At 45.1% G+C, this 17,872-nt stretch overlaps 1 protein-coding gene across 1 annotated transcript; it reads right to left on the bottom strand.

Moving 5' to 3' along the window:
* Positions 1-1,567: 1,567 nt before the first annotated feature.
* LOC115094249 (sel1-repeat-containing protein YbeQ-like) lies at positions 1,568-15,781 on the bottom strand. The gene is made up of 5 exons (XM_029607092.1): positions 15,568-15,781; positions 13,566-13,707; positions 11,416-11,461; positions 6,949-7,035; positions 1,568-1,903 (listed from the first exon to the last, which is right to left on the bottom strand). The coding sequence occupies exons 1-5, from the start codon at positions 15,661-15,663 to the stop codon at positions 1,807-1,809; spliced, it is 468 nt and encodes a 155-aa protein (XP_029462952.1). The 5' UTR covers positions 15,664-15,781; the 3' UTR covers positions 1,568-1,806.
* Between the last annotated feature and the right edge of the window lie 2,091 nt (positions 15,782-17,872).

Here is a 17,872-nt window from a genome sequence, read left to right as displayed (position 1 = left end):
AAAAAATAAGGATTCCCCCCCCCCCCCCCCCCCAGAAATAGACAAGAAGTTTCACCCTGAACTAAAGGAACCTGCTTTCCAAATTCTCAGCTGATGCTCAGATGTTATATTTTTCTACCTCTGACTCAAAAAGATGGCATGGATGTGGGAAATTATCCCATGTGCAAGCTATTTATTTACAAGAGGTCTAATCTGCTGAGGATAGGTTTCAGCTGGAGACCCTTCAACATACCTTACCCTTACAGGCAGATTTCACCTTCCCTCCCCAGGTTAAGGAAATCCTTCTTTCTGCTTTTTTTCTGCTTCAGTAACTGAACCAGAAACCAAAGCTTCACCAGGATCTCAGGGAGGAGGCTTGGGTTATTCCACAGTAGGGTGTTTCAAGTTTGCCTGTGTCCTGTATTTCAGGTAAGTGTATCTGGAGTACCTTTAGCTCCCCATAGTCACCATTCCCACTGCATCCAGTGCTTTTTGTCCCTAGCCCAGTGATGGTCAGTTATAGTTCACAGTTGCCTCATAAAACAGAGTTTTGTAAGCTGGGGGTACTTGTAGGGTTGGCAGTCAGCGGTGTCTTGTTTTTAGTTTGTGGTTTTATTATGTGTGTTATTGTAAACCACTAGAATATGGGTTTAAAAATGGCAAAAGTCATACTGATCCATGGTCTGGTCATAAGAACATGCCATACTGGGTCAGAGCAAGGGTCCATCAAGCCCAGCATCCTGTTTCCAACAGTGGCCAATCCAGGCCATAAGAACCTGGCAAGTACCCAAAAACTGGTCAGTACCATTCTTATCATTCTAGGTTTCTTGCTCCACCTACAACACACCCAAAGTGTTGGACACATAAGGTATTTACTTCTGGAACAGCTGTTGAGAGTATTTGAAATAGAAAATTAGCTTCAAGCAATATATCCCTGCCATGGAACATGGTAAGGAAATAATTTATTCAGGCTGGGGTATTTTGTTCTGTCAATGGCAGGGGTGTGCACAAACTTTTTTTATTATTATTATTTCATTTAAAACAAAACTGTACTTAAAAAAATGAAAAAAAAAAAAGAATAACAAAACAAAAAAAGAGTCAGGTACTGATAGAGAAGGGAAAAAAAACCCCAAACCATCCCTGGCTCCTTTCTCTGATCCCCTCTGAACCATATTTTTATATTTTCATGGGACAGGAGTGATCCCTGGTCGCTCCTGCCTCATCAGTGCTGTTAAAAATGGGGCCATCATTAATTTATCCCATATAGAAATGGCACGGGTCTGGGCCTGGCCTGCACCAGTTTGTACAGAAGAAATTATCAGTGGCACCAGCCATGGTCTGCGGGTGCCATCTGGCGGGGCAGGAGCAACTGGAGATCATTTCTGCCCCAGGAAGAAACTAAAATAGGGTAAGAGAGTTGGGGGTGAGGACAAAAACTGAATGCACATCCCTAATAAATGGTAGCAGGATGCCCGACCAGCAGAAACATGACTCGGGGACAGGTGACACTGCACAGTTTATTCTGTAGCTGCTAGCAGGATGTCCAACCAGTGAGAGCAAGTGGTAAAGATGAATAACTCATTTCTGATGCATAGAAGAACATTTATTCTGATTTTCATTCAACACATAGCTTGGTAAAAAAAAAACAAAAAACATAACTGATGCCAGGAGATGGTGCAGAGGGGCATGGAGATATCTGCAAAACGGACATGTAGGGAGCTAGGGTGGGTCTCTGGTACTGTGTGTAAAATGAAAGCATGCATGTGTGGGAGGTCAGTGCTATCTACTGATACTGTCTGTAAAGTGGAGGGAAGAGATTGTAGGGGATCAGGAAGGGTTCCTGTTTCGGTTGAGGGTCTCCAGCAGCTCCTGAGCTTCTTGCAGTCCCTGGTCTGCAGCCTGGCCCAGAAGTTTTTCTACCTCCCTGAAAGACAGACAGAAGCATACAGAAAGTGGAAGTGAGACACAGACTATGATGCAGTCAGCGAAATTACAGCTAGCCAGAGGAAATGCAGAATGTGAGACACGTACACAGAGACACTGAGATTCAGACACACAAAGTCTGAAACAAATCCAGAGATTACAGAAGACCAGGAGTAGGAATGGTGGCAAATTTACATGGAAAGAGCATGAGACACAGAGTATAACAGATAAGCACACAGAGCATAACACATAGTGCTGCAGAAAAAAGAGTGTAGCTTCCTTTAAAACAAACACACCCACAGGCCTATTTACTAAAAATGTTTCCCATAGATACAAAATGGGAAAAACACTTTAGTGCATCTGGTTCGGTGTGAAACAGAATACAGATTATCACACTCCTTCTTAGAACATAAGAACATGCCATACTGGGTTAGACCAAGGGCCCATCAAGCCCAGTATCCTGTTTCCGACAGTGGCCAATCCAGGTCACAACTGCTCCGCAGCATCCTCAAGAATGGATCTAATCCTTCTTACTGTTAGCTAGGTATAAGAAGTGGCTTTCCCAGGTCTGCATGGCTAATAATGATTCATGGACTTTTCCTCCAGTAACTTGATCCAGGCTGACGAGCCCAAACCTCATAGTGCAGTTTCCTTCCCTTTTGTTATTTTGGTTGCCCTGCTCTGTACCTTTCCTAGCACTGCTATATCTTTTTTTTTTTTGAGATGGGACGACCAGAACTGCAAACAATACTCAAAAGTACGCTTGTACCATGGATGGATATAGAGACATCATGGTATCCTATGTCTTACTTTTCCCTTCCTTTCCTAGTAATACCTAGCATTCTGTTTGCTTTTTTGACTGCTACTGCACTAGGCAAGGATTTCAAAGTATTGACCAAGATCCTTTTTCTGAGTTGTGACACCTAATATGGAACACAGCATCCTGTACCTATAGTTTGTGGATTTTTCTTCCCTACATGCATCACTTTGACCTTGTCCACATTAAATTTCATCTGCCATTTAAGAAGCCACAAGGGCCTCTTGCAATTCCTATTGGTTAGTGATCTGACAGTTTTGAACAATTATGTGTCATTTGCAAATCTGATCATCTCACTCATCATTTCCATTTCTAGATCATTTATAAATACATTGAAAAGCTCTGGTCCAAGTACAGAGCTCTGGGGCCCTCTACAATTTACTTTTCTCCATTAAAAGAAATGACCAACCAGTTCTACTCTCTTGTTTCCTGAACTTTAACCAGTTTCCAATCCACAATAATGGGGAGGAGGAGAGGGAGGGTGTCACTGAGTGTGCGTCCATGCCTGTTTAGTAATACAAGACATTTTGGGTGGGGGTGCCCAAGGCTTGTCTTTGTTGTGAAGAATTTGGGAAGGAAATGCTGTTGGTTGGTGTGATACTGAGCAACTGGTGTTTGGTGTATTATTTGGTTGTGTTTAATCCCCTCTCTGAGATAAGGGATATAATGGGGTTGCCCCTTTAAGAGAGATGAGAGGAGATGATTGGTTGGGGAGTGGCCTGGGAAGGGTATATATTTTGTGGGCCAATTTGACAGGAATTGCCCTTTCTGAGTATGGAGTGGAGGAAGAGAGGTTCCTCCAGGATGCAGGGAGCCTGGAGTAGTCAAACTGTGGGCTTGTGGGTCTGGGGACCCTCCCAGTAGGGACTGGGGCCAAGGAGCTAGAGAAGAGGACTCTTCCCCCCGAGGCAGTGGCTGGGAGCTGGGAGAATGGGGTGGCTTCAAAACTAGGAGTATTCTCCAAAAGGATGGTCAAAGTATGGAGGAGACTGGGGAGAAGGACAGATTGCACCGAGGTGTGAGTAAAGAGAGGAGGGGGACAGAGGGAGAGGTGAACCCCAGATCCCACAGAAGAGTCTGGTGTTTAAAATGCAGAGGAGTAACGATTTATCAGTCCCTTTGAGAGGTGAGATTACACGTAGAAAGGAGGAGTACCTGAAGGGTGGGGAACTTCTGGTACCAGAGTATCAAAGGGTATAAGCTATATATTCTGGTAAGTTTGGGAGTAATGGAGGGAAGGATCACGTTTCGAGGTGGGAGGTGCTATTCCAGTCTCACACAACTTACACTGGTTGCCAGTGAATGATAGAAAACATTTTAAAATGTTGGTATTGTTGTTTTAAAGCACTACATGTGAAGACTACGCATTATATCAAAGTTAATTCAACCTTATAGTAACGTCCACATTTTACGCTCGATGAGGCAAAATTTTCTTAAGGGAACCACATTTTAAGGATTATTAATTATCAGGACATGCAAAACAGAGCTTCTTCTGTAAGAGGACCAAAGATGTGGATAAAATTAATAATAATCTGAGAAAGATGGAGGATTTGAAATTTTTTAGGCAATCTTTAAAAACTTATTTTTTTAAGCAAGTGTATGCTGTATAATGTTTTTATGGTTGGTTGTTTTTTTTAAATGTTTTGGGGGGGTTTTTTATATGTGGAAGATTATGAATGTTTAATGTGTAAGCTGCACAGATCGACAGGTTTGGATGTTGCGGATTATAAGTGTAACACATAAATTAGAGAAATACTGTAAATGTGCTGGGGTACCATGCATCATTCTTTTGGTCAGATGTTGACCTTGACTGCGTATCCCCTGGACTCTGGTTTATTTAGTATTGTCTGTCTGCCCTCTACATGTTATGTCTGTAGTGGCTGGGATTTCCAGATGAGCAAAAGTTGAGTGCTTGAAGATATCCTTGAGCAGTTTCCATTTTTCCAGGTCTTCAGGGAGGGCCAGCAAAGGGGATGCTACCCTGGAGGGGCAAAGTTCGTATAATCTGCTTTGGAGTGTCTGAAAGGCAGAATATACATCAAATAACTGGAGGGGAGAGAGAGGTGTACATTTTCCTGACCAGATCAAGAGAGAAAGGGAGAAGTGTTACCCCACCCTACTGCCTTTATCATCGGCATGACCCATTTGCTGAACCCAGAAAACAAAATCAGAGAGCCTGACCTTTGCTTATATGCAGGTCAGATCCTCTCAATATTTTATGTATGTCATAAGAGGGACTACAATAGAACATTGCCTCCTATTCCATGACTCTTTAATTTCCTTATTAGGCTCTTTGTTGCGATCCCCCCTGCTGCTGCGCTGCAGGAGGTCTCTTACCTTCCTCCAGAGGCCGCTCTGAAGCCAGGGCCTCGCCTGCGCATCATCCAGGACTTGCTCCAGGGCCTGAGAGGCCTAGCTGCTCCTGAGGCATGCCTGTGGCTTGCAAGCCTCAGCGTTTGGACTTCCTGCTTCCAGCCACGCCCGTTTCTCTAGGGGCTGGCCCGCAGCTCTCTACCCCAGTTATAGGACCAGCGGTGGGCGGTCCTGGCAAGCTCCTCCCAGGGAGTTGCCTTCTACCTCCAGTATTTAAGGACTGTCTGTTCACTTGCACCGGGCCTTCGGATTGTGCATTACAGTTGTCTGTAACCTTGCCGGTCCAGGTCCTCCATGTTTCCTGATGTCTGCCTAGATGTGTTTCCTGATGTCTGCCTTGACGTGTGCCTAGTTGTTTGTTCCTGTTCCTGCCAGCCGTAAGGCCTTCGGATTGTGCCTTACAGTTGGCTGTAACCGTGCTGATCCAGGTCTTCCATGGTTCCTAGTCCAGTGTCTTTGCCTGATGTCTGCTCCTGTTTCTGCCAGCCGAGGGGGCTTCGGATGTGAGTATCCCAGCATCGGAGTTCCTGTTCGCCTGGGTCTTCCCCGCACCCTCCTTCTCAGCGTGGTCCGCGACCAGCCTTCCTGGGCTGTGTAGGGCGCGTCTGGGACAGGGTGGTCCGCGACTCAGTCCCACGGGTGGGCTGAGTAGGGCGCCCTGATGGACAGTGCAATGTTTCCGTCCAGCCTTGTCTACAGTGTCTGCTTCAGCCCTTGCCCGGATGTCTTCCTGTCTCTGCCTTGACCTGGTTCCTGAGCCTTCTGTCCTGTTGGGCCCTGGAGTGGCCAACAGGAGGGATTCGTCCCACGGGCTCTTGAGCTTCTGCCAGCTGAGGGGGCTTCGGATGTGAGTATCCCAGCATCGGAGTTCCTGCTCGCCTGGACCTTTCCTGTGTCTCGCTTCAGCCCTTGTCCTGATGTCTCCGTCTTGCTTCAGCCTGCTTCTGCCCCGTCTGATGTCTTCTGTTTAAGGACTCTGTCTGCCCTCGCCTCTGTCCGGCCTGCTGCCCATTGCCGTTCCCTGCGGCAGGTCCGAAAGGGCCGGAACAGTCGGAGGACCGTTCATTAGTCAACTTCCCCGTGTTGGCTACCATGGGCATGCAGGTCCGGCTGAGGGTCGGACTCCCTGCTTCTGTTCCTGCCTGCCTGGCTCACCATGCCTGCTCAGCTCACCTCCCACGGTTGGCCTTGGGCTCCTCCTGGGGTCTTGCCGTGGCCCAAGGGCTCACCACCCCGCCCGAGACGACCGCGCCCGCGCGCGCTCGTAACACTCTTATGAGGAACACTGTCGAATGCCTTCTGAAAATCCAGATACACTATGTCAGTCAACTCACCCTTGTCCACATGTTTGTTAACCCCTTAAAAAAAAAATCTAACCGATATGTAAGACAAGACTTCTCTTTGCTAAATCCATGTTGTCTCTCTCCCATTCGTCTGTGTCTATCCAGATGGTCAGTAATTTTGTTTTTCAAAAGAGCTTCTATCAGTTTGCCTGGTACTGACTCACTCACTGAAGCTAATGAGACATGGAGAGTGCAGAGGGCACAGTGACCACTACATAGGGCAGTTGGAGGTGGGGATGGGGGCAAGATGGATAACTGCCCGAGGCTCCAACCTGCCTTATCAGGGAGCAGGGCATCAGTGCGTACTCCATGCTGCTCCTGAGTTTGTGGCCACATAATCGGAGGGGGGGGAGGAGAGCCCTGGTCTGCTGGTTGTATCATGTGAGGGAGACCTGCTTCCAGCCGATGGCTCCAGAGCACCCGTGACACTGGAAGGCCCAGCACCGGGCCTGCAGCCTCACCTACTGAACAAAGGTTTTCCATAGTGCCCAGGAATTCAATAAAAGAAGTTACCCATCTTCCTGCACCAGAGTCCTATTTCTCAACTTCCCCACAGCCATGTTATACGAAGCATGAGGGTGTCCTTGCTGCGAGGCACGTCTGCAACATCGAAGGAGAAAGAAAAAGGGTTACAGCAGGAGTGAGGATGTCTCTGCTCCATATTTTGTATATTCATTAACATCTCCCCCGGTTTTCCATATAAATACAGGCACAATTAAAAAATGCAAAATGTGGCTATAGATTAAGATAAGTGGTTCTGAATTAAATATCTGAGGTAGCATTATCAGGCAGCTCCAGCTCACAGATCGAGTCAGTCCCAGTTTTATACCATCGTTTCTGTGGAATCTGTAGTTCCAAGTTCTCTAACTTTAAGAAAATGAAGGACCATGGAAACTCTCCAGGTTTGATCCAGAGTCTCCAGAATTCAAAAGGAATTGCCAGCTCCCCAGGTAAACACCGGGATGACCCATGCGGGCCTGCACCGGAGGGAAGAAAAGGAGTAATCGCCACCTCTGTTAGCTGGAAGAAGGAGCAGCAGCAGCATTGGCCTGCACCATGGGAAAAATAAAAAGAGTTGTCTTGTTGGCCATGCAGGCCCGAAGGCTGCTGCTGCTGCTGGGTTGAAGAGTAGGGGAGAGGAGGGAGTGTGTTCGAGAGAGAATGCTTGTGGGAGAGGGAGAGAAATGAGAGCGAGCATGTGTGTGAGTGAGAATGAGCAGGTGAGAGTATTAGTGGGGGGGGGGGGGGGCAGAACGAGAGGAGAGAGTATGAGCGTGAATCGCCCCCTTTTTCCAGCTAATCCACGACAATCTCAGGGTGACTGTAAATCAGAAGGTCCCAGGCATGATAAGGATTATAAAGAAGTCACAAAAAGTGGGCAGACAGCTGAGAACATGAGGCCATATATAAGCTTAGCACCGTGTGGTGTAAACCGAATGCCTTACTAATAGAAGAGGTGGAACAATTAGTAAGAGAGGCTGGGCAAGGTTTTTATGCTACTGGGGTCAAAACAGATTCATTATTAGTGGCACAGATTTTCCAGAGGAAAGCACAGACTGCTATTCTTCAAATTAAACAAGATAATGGGATGGTATGTCTTACTGATGAAGATATAATAGAATGTAAATGACTTGGCCAGATATAATTTATCCAGTTAAAGGGGTGAGCTATTTAATCCTTGGGCTTATCCGGTTAACATAAAAGTTATACAGATAAACCTCTTTGAATATGGACCTCAATATAGGGAGGCACAGTATTTGTATTTATACTAGGTGTGTCAATATCTCACATCAGCAAGGTTAAATAAAGGATGGGTAGATATGCCTGATAGATGTTGGAGAGGTTGTGCAATAAAAGGTACATCTATACATATTTGACGGGATTCCTACAGAGGGTTTCATGTTCAGTGGCATTTAGCCAGATAACTTGTGAATTATCTGGATAAATGTCTCCTTTTGAATATTTACCCCACTTATCCGGGTAAAATTTAGCTGGAGAATGTAGGGACTTCTAGCGCAGAGTTAAGTTAGCCAAATAAGTTATACCTCTAACTGTGATATTCAGAAGCAGCGGCATAACTTATCTGGCTAACTTTGGTCATGCTGTAGAGTAGTCCCAAAGGTAGCTGGATAAATTCATCGGGCTAACTTTAAGATTATTCAATAATTTGGCTGCGCCACTGAATATCTGGCCAAAGTTAGCCCGTTCAGTTTATCCGGCTAACTTTCCAAACCGGCCAGTGCCTGAATATCACCCCTAGAGTGTTTGGAAAGTTGCGCTGAAACAAACATGCAATATTACAAGGCAAAAGCTGCCACTGGACTATGTTTTAGTTTTTCCGGACTGTCACGTTATGGTGTTTAGGAAGAAGAATCTGAGAGCTTGTTTACTGGTGGGCTGCAAGATTGAAGTGGAGCTGGATTCGGTCTCCTATCTGAGAAGTAGACAGAGATCTGACGTATTCTGGAGAGGGAGCATCTTTTCTTTTTCGATGAATGATGAGCTGCCTTCATTTAATAAGATGTGGTCCCCATTCCTGAACTCGACCAATCAGAATTTATTTATTTCTTTGTTTGAAAGCATTTCTGAACTGCTTCCCCCGAACTAAACGTTTGCCCAAAGCAGTGTGAAAATTCTGTTGTCCATTTATCTGTGTGAATGGAAATGCCTTAACTGGGTTTTGTATCTCGACGTTGCACCCCTCTCTCAAACCATTGCGTTTCTACACAATGATTGTTACTCTTTTATTATTATTGGAAAAATAATAAGTTTGAAGGAGCGCAAGTCCCCAGAAGCATAGGGGTAAAAGCATAAGAGGCTTAAACTGTTCTTGTGATCTGGAGCGACAGGGGATCCTAATTGTTCATATTCAAATTTGAAAACACAAAACATAAAACTAGATAATTTGCATATGTTATTTTTCCTTTTATATTTCTCGATTCAAGAAAATTTAAAAAAAAATGTGCAGGTGTCCATGTGTGTGCGGTACCCAGCGCGCGCACATGGATGCGGTTATTCTATAACACGTGCGCATGTTATAAAATACGATATCCGTGTGCACGTGCACGCCTGATTTTATAATCTGCGCGCGCATGTGCGGCCGGATGTCTGTTGCGCGCAACGGGAGGGGATCTTAAAAAAAAAAATATGCGCAGTGACACAGGTAGGCCTTTCCCAGTTCCCTACCCAATCCCCCTTTTTTTTCATATCTTTGCTCCGGAGGAGCAGTATCTTCCGCACGCCGGCCAGCTGCTAATAGCGCTGTCCTGGCCCACCGCCCCGCCCAGACCTCATCCCCCTGGTCCACCCCTTTGGAGAGGCCTTGCACTTCAGCCTGTAACGGGGGTTTCGTGCGTGGCCGAGACCTTCTGAAAATGCGTGCAGTGCGCACAAGGCCCAGCCACATGCAAAACCCCCGTTATTTACCGGCATGGCCCTTTAAAAATCGGGCCAATAATGAGTATATTTTTAAAGAGGATCCATGTGGAAAAATAGTATATAAAAGAGCACAAGTAAAATGCATTCGCCTGCACTATTTTGTAAACATGGAAAATACACAGGCATTTTCTGTTTCACGCTTACATTTGGCCAGCGCCAAGAAAGGAGCAGTCTGGGAGCATTCTGGGGCGGGGGTCATGAAGTGCGCGTGGAAGTCGCTATTTTATAAGCGATGTATGTGTAGAAATTATTGATTTGTACAATTTTACGCCTGCTGACTGACCAGCATACGTGAAGTTAGACTTGCCTTTGGGTGGGAGACTGGGTGGGCTGCTGGGGGTTCAGGATGAAGCACTACAGGGTCTTGGTGATCTGGGGATGGACTGGGTGGTGCTGGCCGAGGTATCAGCAAACTGCTGATTTCAAGCATGTGCACGAGTAAGTATTTTTAAAGCAGGATAGGCATATAACTTTATAAAATACCTGCCCCGATATATACATTGAGATTATTATACATGCATCTTATATTTTTTTATACACACCTAAAATATATGCGCCTACGTTTACAGGTAGAGAAAGCAAGCGCTTTCATTGCATTACAAATATCCGCGCATACTGAAACAATAGGCAAGGACTTTCAGATGGTAACTTTAAAACGTATGCGTGCGCACCCACATATGCAGGGATTTTAAATCGTCCTTGCAGGTGTGTGCATATACTATAAAGTACGCCTAGCGTGCATATATGTGTGCTCCTAATTTTAAGCGGTTTCTCGAGGAAATGTTATTCGCCTGTCTTTCCTAAGCTTGTCGGTTTTTACGCATGCAAGTGACCACAATTTAAAACACGCGTGCTTAAAGGAAATAACCAGTCTGACCGCTTAGTCCTCCAGTTTGCCCAGTCTGTCTCTAGGTTGTCTAGGCCCCTCTGGTTCTTCAGCCTCTACTCCCCCCAGTTTACCCAGACCCCTCGCTCAGTCAGTTTTTGGCTATAACAAGTTTTATTCTGAAAAAGAGCAGAAGTAAATATGTAACAGCCCAACGTGGGCTGCATTTGCTGGTTTTAAAATCGGGATTTACATATGTCAACGTTAGCCCCGCCCATGAATGCTCTGGCCTCGCCCCTGAATGCTCTGGCCCCGCCCCTTTTTTACTCACGTATATGGGCCTTTTTATGGGAGCAACTCTTTTCAAATTTACCTCTCGTAGTAGAACTACATGGTGGCTTATAAACTGCAGCTATGCTGCACAATTTATAAAATACTAGGATATGTCTCCATGCGTCCACTTAGATGCGGAAATTCTGTATCACGAAAGTTAGGCTCAAAGGCTTTAATTCTTCTGTGCCAGTATGCCCAACAAAAGAGCCAAAAAATGAAGACGTTAATGTGGAGAAGGACAGAAAAGCTCAAAGGCAATGGGTGCACCCTTCAGCCCAATGGAGAAGTTTCAACGTATGCAGTGGAGTGAGCTGCTTGGTGGCGTGCAAGCGAGGGGCCTTTGTGGTGCCTGTCTGCAGGGTATCCAGACACATAGCTCTTACCTGAACCAGTGCATGGCTCTCTCTTCATCCTGCTGCACCCCGATTCCTGGGGCACATGAAGAAACTGTCAAGACACTGAATTTTGAACATGATAACATCACACTCATACATGCTGTCACCCGCATCAGTGCATGGCTCGCTCTCTGTCCTGCTCCGTCCCTGAGCCCCGGGATAAAGGAGGCGGCAGCAGTTGTCACACATATACTGTTTTTACTTGTTTGTGAGGGGAATTAGCCATGACAGCGGTAAAAATGCCAAAATAAACAACAAGACTAACAAATAAAACCAAGTAATGATTGGAGACCAGAAAACTACCCAAATAAACTATTTTACTATAATTACCTAAAATCTCAATCAGATTATAGCATATACGTATACAGAAATTTGGACATTTGCATGTGCTTGGGAGCTCAGGGAGAATTTGTAAACAGAGAGCAAGGTTCTGCTAGATTATCTTTGTAAGTGTAATACAATAGGTCATAGTGTGAACATTAGGATAAAATGTTTCTTATAGGTCAGATGGTAGGATATCAGATGCCCAAAGCTTACTTTATGATGATGGTGGCAATTCTGAAGTTCCTTTGTCTTGTTTAATTTCCTTTACCTGTTGGGGAAACCCCCAGATTTGAGCCTCTGTTTGGTTTCTAGTGGCATAAAATATTCTGGGTAGGGGAGACCTGGGATTTATCATGGTTGACTTACTGGGAAATGTGTTGAATGTTTGAACTTGTAGTAATAGTAAATGACCACTGGATGGCATTTTGAGAGAGCTGAGTATTGTAACGTAATACGTTAATGTGGTTTGGGTTATGGGGTGGGATGTTGGTCCTTTAAGTGGGAGGTATAAAATTGGGAGTATTGAGTGCGAGTTTGCTCTTTTGAGCTGGCAGAAGAAGGGACCTCCAGGATGTAGTGGCCTGGAGTAGCCAGCCTGTGGGCTGGTGGGCCCGGAGACCACCCCAGTATGGAATGGGGCCCTGTGGGGGGCCTATCCCCTCAAGGGAAGAAGCACAAGACCATGGAGAGGCAGAGGAATACTCCAAGAGCCGTTTCCTCCCCATGAGGAAAAATGCCAGAAGAAAGGAGGGAGGGATTATTCTGAGAGGAGGATGCCCCATGAAGATCCCAGGGTGTGAAGGATACCGTGGAGACCTATATGTGGCAGGATTAGAGAAAGAGAAATAGAGAAGGACAAGTGTAGAAAGAGCATTGCGTGAAATCTAAAGGGGTGAACCTCATTCCTTTATAGTGGCGTTGAGACTGGGGATAAACTTGAAGAGGAATCTGGGAGAGCGGTGCCTGTCCCTTGTGGGTTGGGGGTGGAATATGGAGAAAGGAAGAGTACCTAGCGGTATGATAATAAGAGAACTATATGATGGGAAACGCAATCTTTATGTTACCTTTTAAAAGGTTTGGCGTGGAGATTGGGAGATCTAATTGGTGTTTCCCGTGAATGCTGAAAGACTGTTGCACTCACCTGTGTACAGTGCAACGCTTCCGACTGCGGACCCCCATGAATTCTGATTATTCGCTATCTTACTCCGTGCTATACTTGTTATTAGTGCCTGGCGTCTGAACCAGAAAACAATAAAGTTAAGAGCCTGGTTGTCTGAAAGCGGTGTGTCCGATTATGCTTTATTTGTAGCAGCAGTAAGGGGTAGGATTCGGGCCAGAGTTCATGGAGGGGAGAAGGATGGTGTTCTCCCTGTCCAGTCAATAGAAGAGATATGAGCTGCCCCCAGCCCCGCTGTCTCTATTCACGTCTGGGAGAAGGACCCTTCCACAAATGGGGAAATTCCTCCCATCATGCAACACAGTTTCACACAGAATGGTTTCTCTTTTGCCGGTGTCAGCCTCCCCTCTTAGTTCAGTTTAGCAGTCAGCAGGAGTGGCTTTTTATCTTGGAATGATTACCCCTGGAGCCTTGCCTCGTGTATTAGGTAATACAGTTCATGATTCAGCAGGGCTAACTTTGGCCGCCACGATGCGACGTGCTAGTAGGCCTGTGCGCACACATGGTGTCGGCGTACCCTGAACGTCAGACCGAGGAGAGGAGGAGGAGGAGGAACCGCACGCTGTCCACAGAACATACACCTGCTAACGCAAAGCCTCTCAGTAACGCGGTGTTTTATGGCCCGCCGCCTCCTTACCCCGCAGATACCTCTGTCCCACAATGTGCTGAGCACTGGGGTAGCCCAGGTGAGCATACAGGTGGGTTACGTGAAAGTGGAAGTTCTCGTAACACAGCCAGATGTACAGCAGGAAGCCGAGAGAGGCGAGCACAGCCACCACCTACAGGGAGGCAGAGGAAGGAGGGCAGACAGAGAAGAGGAAGGGCAGAAAAAGAAAGAGTGGGAAGGAATAGGAAAAAAGAGGCAGGCAAGAAGAAGAGGAGAAGGGTGAGGGAAAAAGAGAGAGGAGATACATTATGTAAACCAGCCCTTGAGTGACTATGGAGTCCTAAACACGCTTTCAACTTTCACCACAATTGTTTACGTCTCTGCTGGAAATTTGCGCACCTCTGGCTACAAAAGTTGTTTTAATTGAATTACTTATTACGAAGAAAGAAATACTGAAACAAGTCACCTCCAAATAATTAATGGATATTCCAGAGAAAAGTGCCAAGAATCTGCATATAAAAACTGTAACTTTATATTAAAAATCAATTTGTAATTAATAACGAAGTAGAAACTCTGTAAATAAACAGAAACTATTTATTACACACAAAATACTGAAAACCTAAAAGTATTTCCATTATGCATATATTAACACTTATACAAAGTATTCAATCAGTTAATGTTATAAATTATAGATATTTCAATGTATTTAACTATAGTTAATACATGTGTCGGGGGGGGGGGGGTCACACTTTAGAGGCGGTGGAGCACTGACCGCTCGGTGCAACCCCATATAGGTCCCAGGTGAGACCTCACTTGGAATACGGTGTACAATTCTGGAGGCCGCACCTGTAAAAGGATAAACAGGATGGACCAGAGGGTGGCTACTAAAGTGGTCAGTGGTCTTTATTCTAAAGCATATGGGGATAGACTTGAAGATCTAAACATGTGAACCCTGGAGGAAAGGCGAGATAGGGGAGATATGATAGAGACATTCAAATATCTGAAAGGTTTCCAAGCACAGGAGGTGAGCCTCTTTCAACAGAAAGGAGGCTCTAGATGGCGCCGGCCATCCATTGCTCCTACCACGTGACAGGGGCTGACCAATGGCACCAGTAGCCCCTGTGACATAGTAGGTCAAAGGCTATCGGCGCCATTTTGAATACCGGCAGCCAAGGGCGTGAGTGCAGGAGATGGCTCCTGCACTCACGCCTGCTGGACCACCAGGGAGTTTTGGTAAGTCTTGGGGGGGGGGGGTCAGGAGGGTGGGGGGTTTGTTTAAATTGGCTCCTTTAGACGCCGAATAATTCAGCGAAGATTCGTTGTATTCGTGGGTAATCGCGAAAGGTTTCGCTTCCCCACGAATATAACGAATATGGCCCTATACGTTGCAGATTACCAATTCGTAGGGAACGAATGCACACCCCTTAAATCCATGTAAAAGCTAGCAAAGTCCTATGGAAGATACGCGTGCTAGCTTAAAATTAGGAGCATACTTACGCACGGTTGGTATATTTTAAAACATACACGCGCAAGTGCACACACAATTTAAAATTCCAGCTTATCTTTGCTTGCACGCCGATACACGTGTATATGAATGCATGTGCGTTCATTTTAAAATTAGCCTGACAGTCTTAATGGAGTAAATGAATGGCTGATCTATCTATCTTATGCAACTTGGTCTAGCATGGACCTTAAAATGCTGTGAAACCATTGGCACATGTTTTTACAGAAAGGCCACATAGAACAACAATGTTTGGGGGTTGAACTTTGATGGGGTTTGTTTGGGTTTTTTTTAGAATATCATTGTATTACAGTCAGACCCACTTGTGACAATCATATTTGCTCTTCCCAGCTGCTGCTCCCTTCATTTTGTAAGTCGTCTAGAATTCATCACCAGGCGACTGCTAAATAAACAAAGCTTCCACCTCTCTCCCTCAGCCCAGGCAGACTCGACTTGGGCTGAAGCACAGTCCTGATGTCCACAGTGTACACAGTGTACATTACCTTCTCTGGCGTCCGCGTGCCCACTCACCTCCCAAGCGCTCCACCCCGATCCAGCCAGGTCCCTCTTCGGGGCCAGGTTCGGCCCTGGGGGCTCAGCCTGGCTCCGGTTCCTCCGTCTTCTCATCGCCCTGGGTGTGAGACTCCTCAACTGCTTGCTCCCACCAAAGCCGTTTGGTTTCCCTCACCCCAGCTTTGCCTCGTCTTTATTATTCCTCTCAGCTTTGAAAGAGAGAGAGAAAGAACTGCACAGCTGCCGGGCAGAGATAAGAGTGACCATTCACAGAAACAGTTACTGCCTGAGGTACGCCAGTACGGGCAGACAGCCAACCTTAACCATTACTTCTAGTACTACTTGTTTTTAAAGCGCAACTAGACATATGCAGTGCTGAACGGAAACGTATAAAAAGCAATCCCTCCTCCATGAAACTTATTCTTATTTTTAATGAATATTTGATATTTCATCTTTTCCTAAGTTAGTCACAAGGCGAATTATATTAAAGTGCAATTCTATTTCCTAAATGGCTCTATGTCTTGCAGCTGCTTCCACTGCACCTCTTCAAAAAAGACTAAAATATTTTTTTTTTATGAGATATTGTCTATATTTTTATAGAAGGGGGAAAAAACGAGAATACCTCTCAGGTAACATGTTGGAGATTGGAAGGGTGGCAGTTTAGCTTCACTCAATTTGGAAGGATACAATAGGGTGCATTTTTTATTTTTATTTTTTTTACTTTTTATTTATGCTTTTCAAATACAATCAAGACATTAATCTTAAAACAAAAAAAAGATAGGAACTGAACAAAAAAAAACAATACATAACAAAGTAAGAAACATATCCAAGTCCTAATACAAAACCTCAAAATAAAAGATGGGAGGAGGAGTACAATTACACAACCCCAAGAAATATAATAAAGAAATAGATTCTATAACGTGGCCATAAACAGAAAATTGGACAGTCTAACAAAGCCCACTAGCTGGAGTAAACCAGGCAGAGGCGAGGAGGAAAACTCAGGGTGGACAACCTTGACATTTTAGAAGTGAGCAAGCTGACTTGGCTCAAAAAAATATATATAGGAAACATCATTATATCCAATGCATCCTTTACAGTGAAATTTAAGAAAAAAAGCCCCACCTAATTGTAACACCCTAGGTCTCCTAAGAAGAAACTGCTTTTGCTTTTTTTGTGTCTGTTTTGCAATGTCTGGAAAAACCTTGACCTTAAACTGAAAGAAGGTATCATTGCGGTGTCTGAAATAAAGTCTCAATAACCAGTCTCTGTCCCGTTCAAGTGCAAAAGTATCAATCAAAGTAGATGGTTTTGCTAAAGCACCCCCTGAAGTCTCAAGCTTAGTAGTTAAATCAATATTATCTGCAGTTTCAGGAATGGGAGTAACACTTGCTGTCCACCCGTTAATACTTCCTTCTTTTTAAAAGGAAGAAGATGGTAGATCTTAGACATTGGCGCAATAAATTGTTTAGGAACTCCCACTATCTTAATTATATACCTTGTAAACATTTCACTAGGAGATACTAGAGGCTATTTAGGGAAATTAATAAACCTTTTCTTACTTTTCCTCATATTTTCAAGGTTTTCCATTTTTGCTGAGCTAGTGCTATTTCATTTAGTCACCGGTTCTTGCAACACATTGACTTGTTCCACCTTACTTTGTAATTCCGAACATTGGCGATCAGTAGTCACTGTAGAACCTTCCAAAGCCTGTATATGTTCTTCAAAATTAAGACTCTTTTCAACCAAAGGTGTATGTTAAGACACTATAATCTTAGCAAGTTTATCTATAACATCCCAAATAGCTTCAAGGATAAATTGAGTAGGTCTCACCGGTATGAAACTCTTCTGAGCAATAGATGCCATGATGGAAAAAGTCTGGCCATCAACAACCTGAGCTGCTTCCACACAAACCTCCTTCGGTCTAGGCTGGCATCAACCCAGGATCCCCAGGGATGGCATGGCTGAATGATTCTGCTGAATTGCATCTGTCCACGCACCCTGAACTCGGGGCCGTCACAAGAGACTCATCACTCGGCGAAGATTCCTGATGTAGCCCAGACATATAAACAGCAGCAGGGTCCAATGGGGCGTCCTTACTGCTGGGCTCAGCAATATTGACAATGGCTGCTTCCCCTTCTGAACTCTCCAACTGCTTCTTCCGGCAATAACTTCAGGCCCCATACAACATGGGTATCCATTAGACCCATAGGCAGAGTCAAGGCCGGAACCATAGGATAAGCTCCAGCCTTTGCCTTTCATTTGTGTACCATATCGCCACAGATCCGAAAAGCTCACCATGCTGCAGAGTAGATGACAGCCATCT

This window comes from Rhinatrema bivittatum, chromosome 6 (assembly GCF_901001135.1).
Source record: "Rhinatrema bivittatum chromosome 6, aRhiBiv1.1, whole genome shotgun sequence".
In the NCBI taxonomy this organism is placed as follows: domain Eukaryota; kingdom Metazoa; phylum Chordata; class Amphibia; order Gymnophiona; family Rhinatrematidae; genus Rhinatrema; species Rhinatrema bivittatum.
The sequence above is the reverse complement of the archived record's forward strand: the minus strand, read 5'-3'. Positions and strand labels throughout refer to the sequence as shown.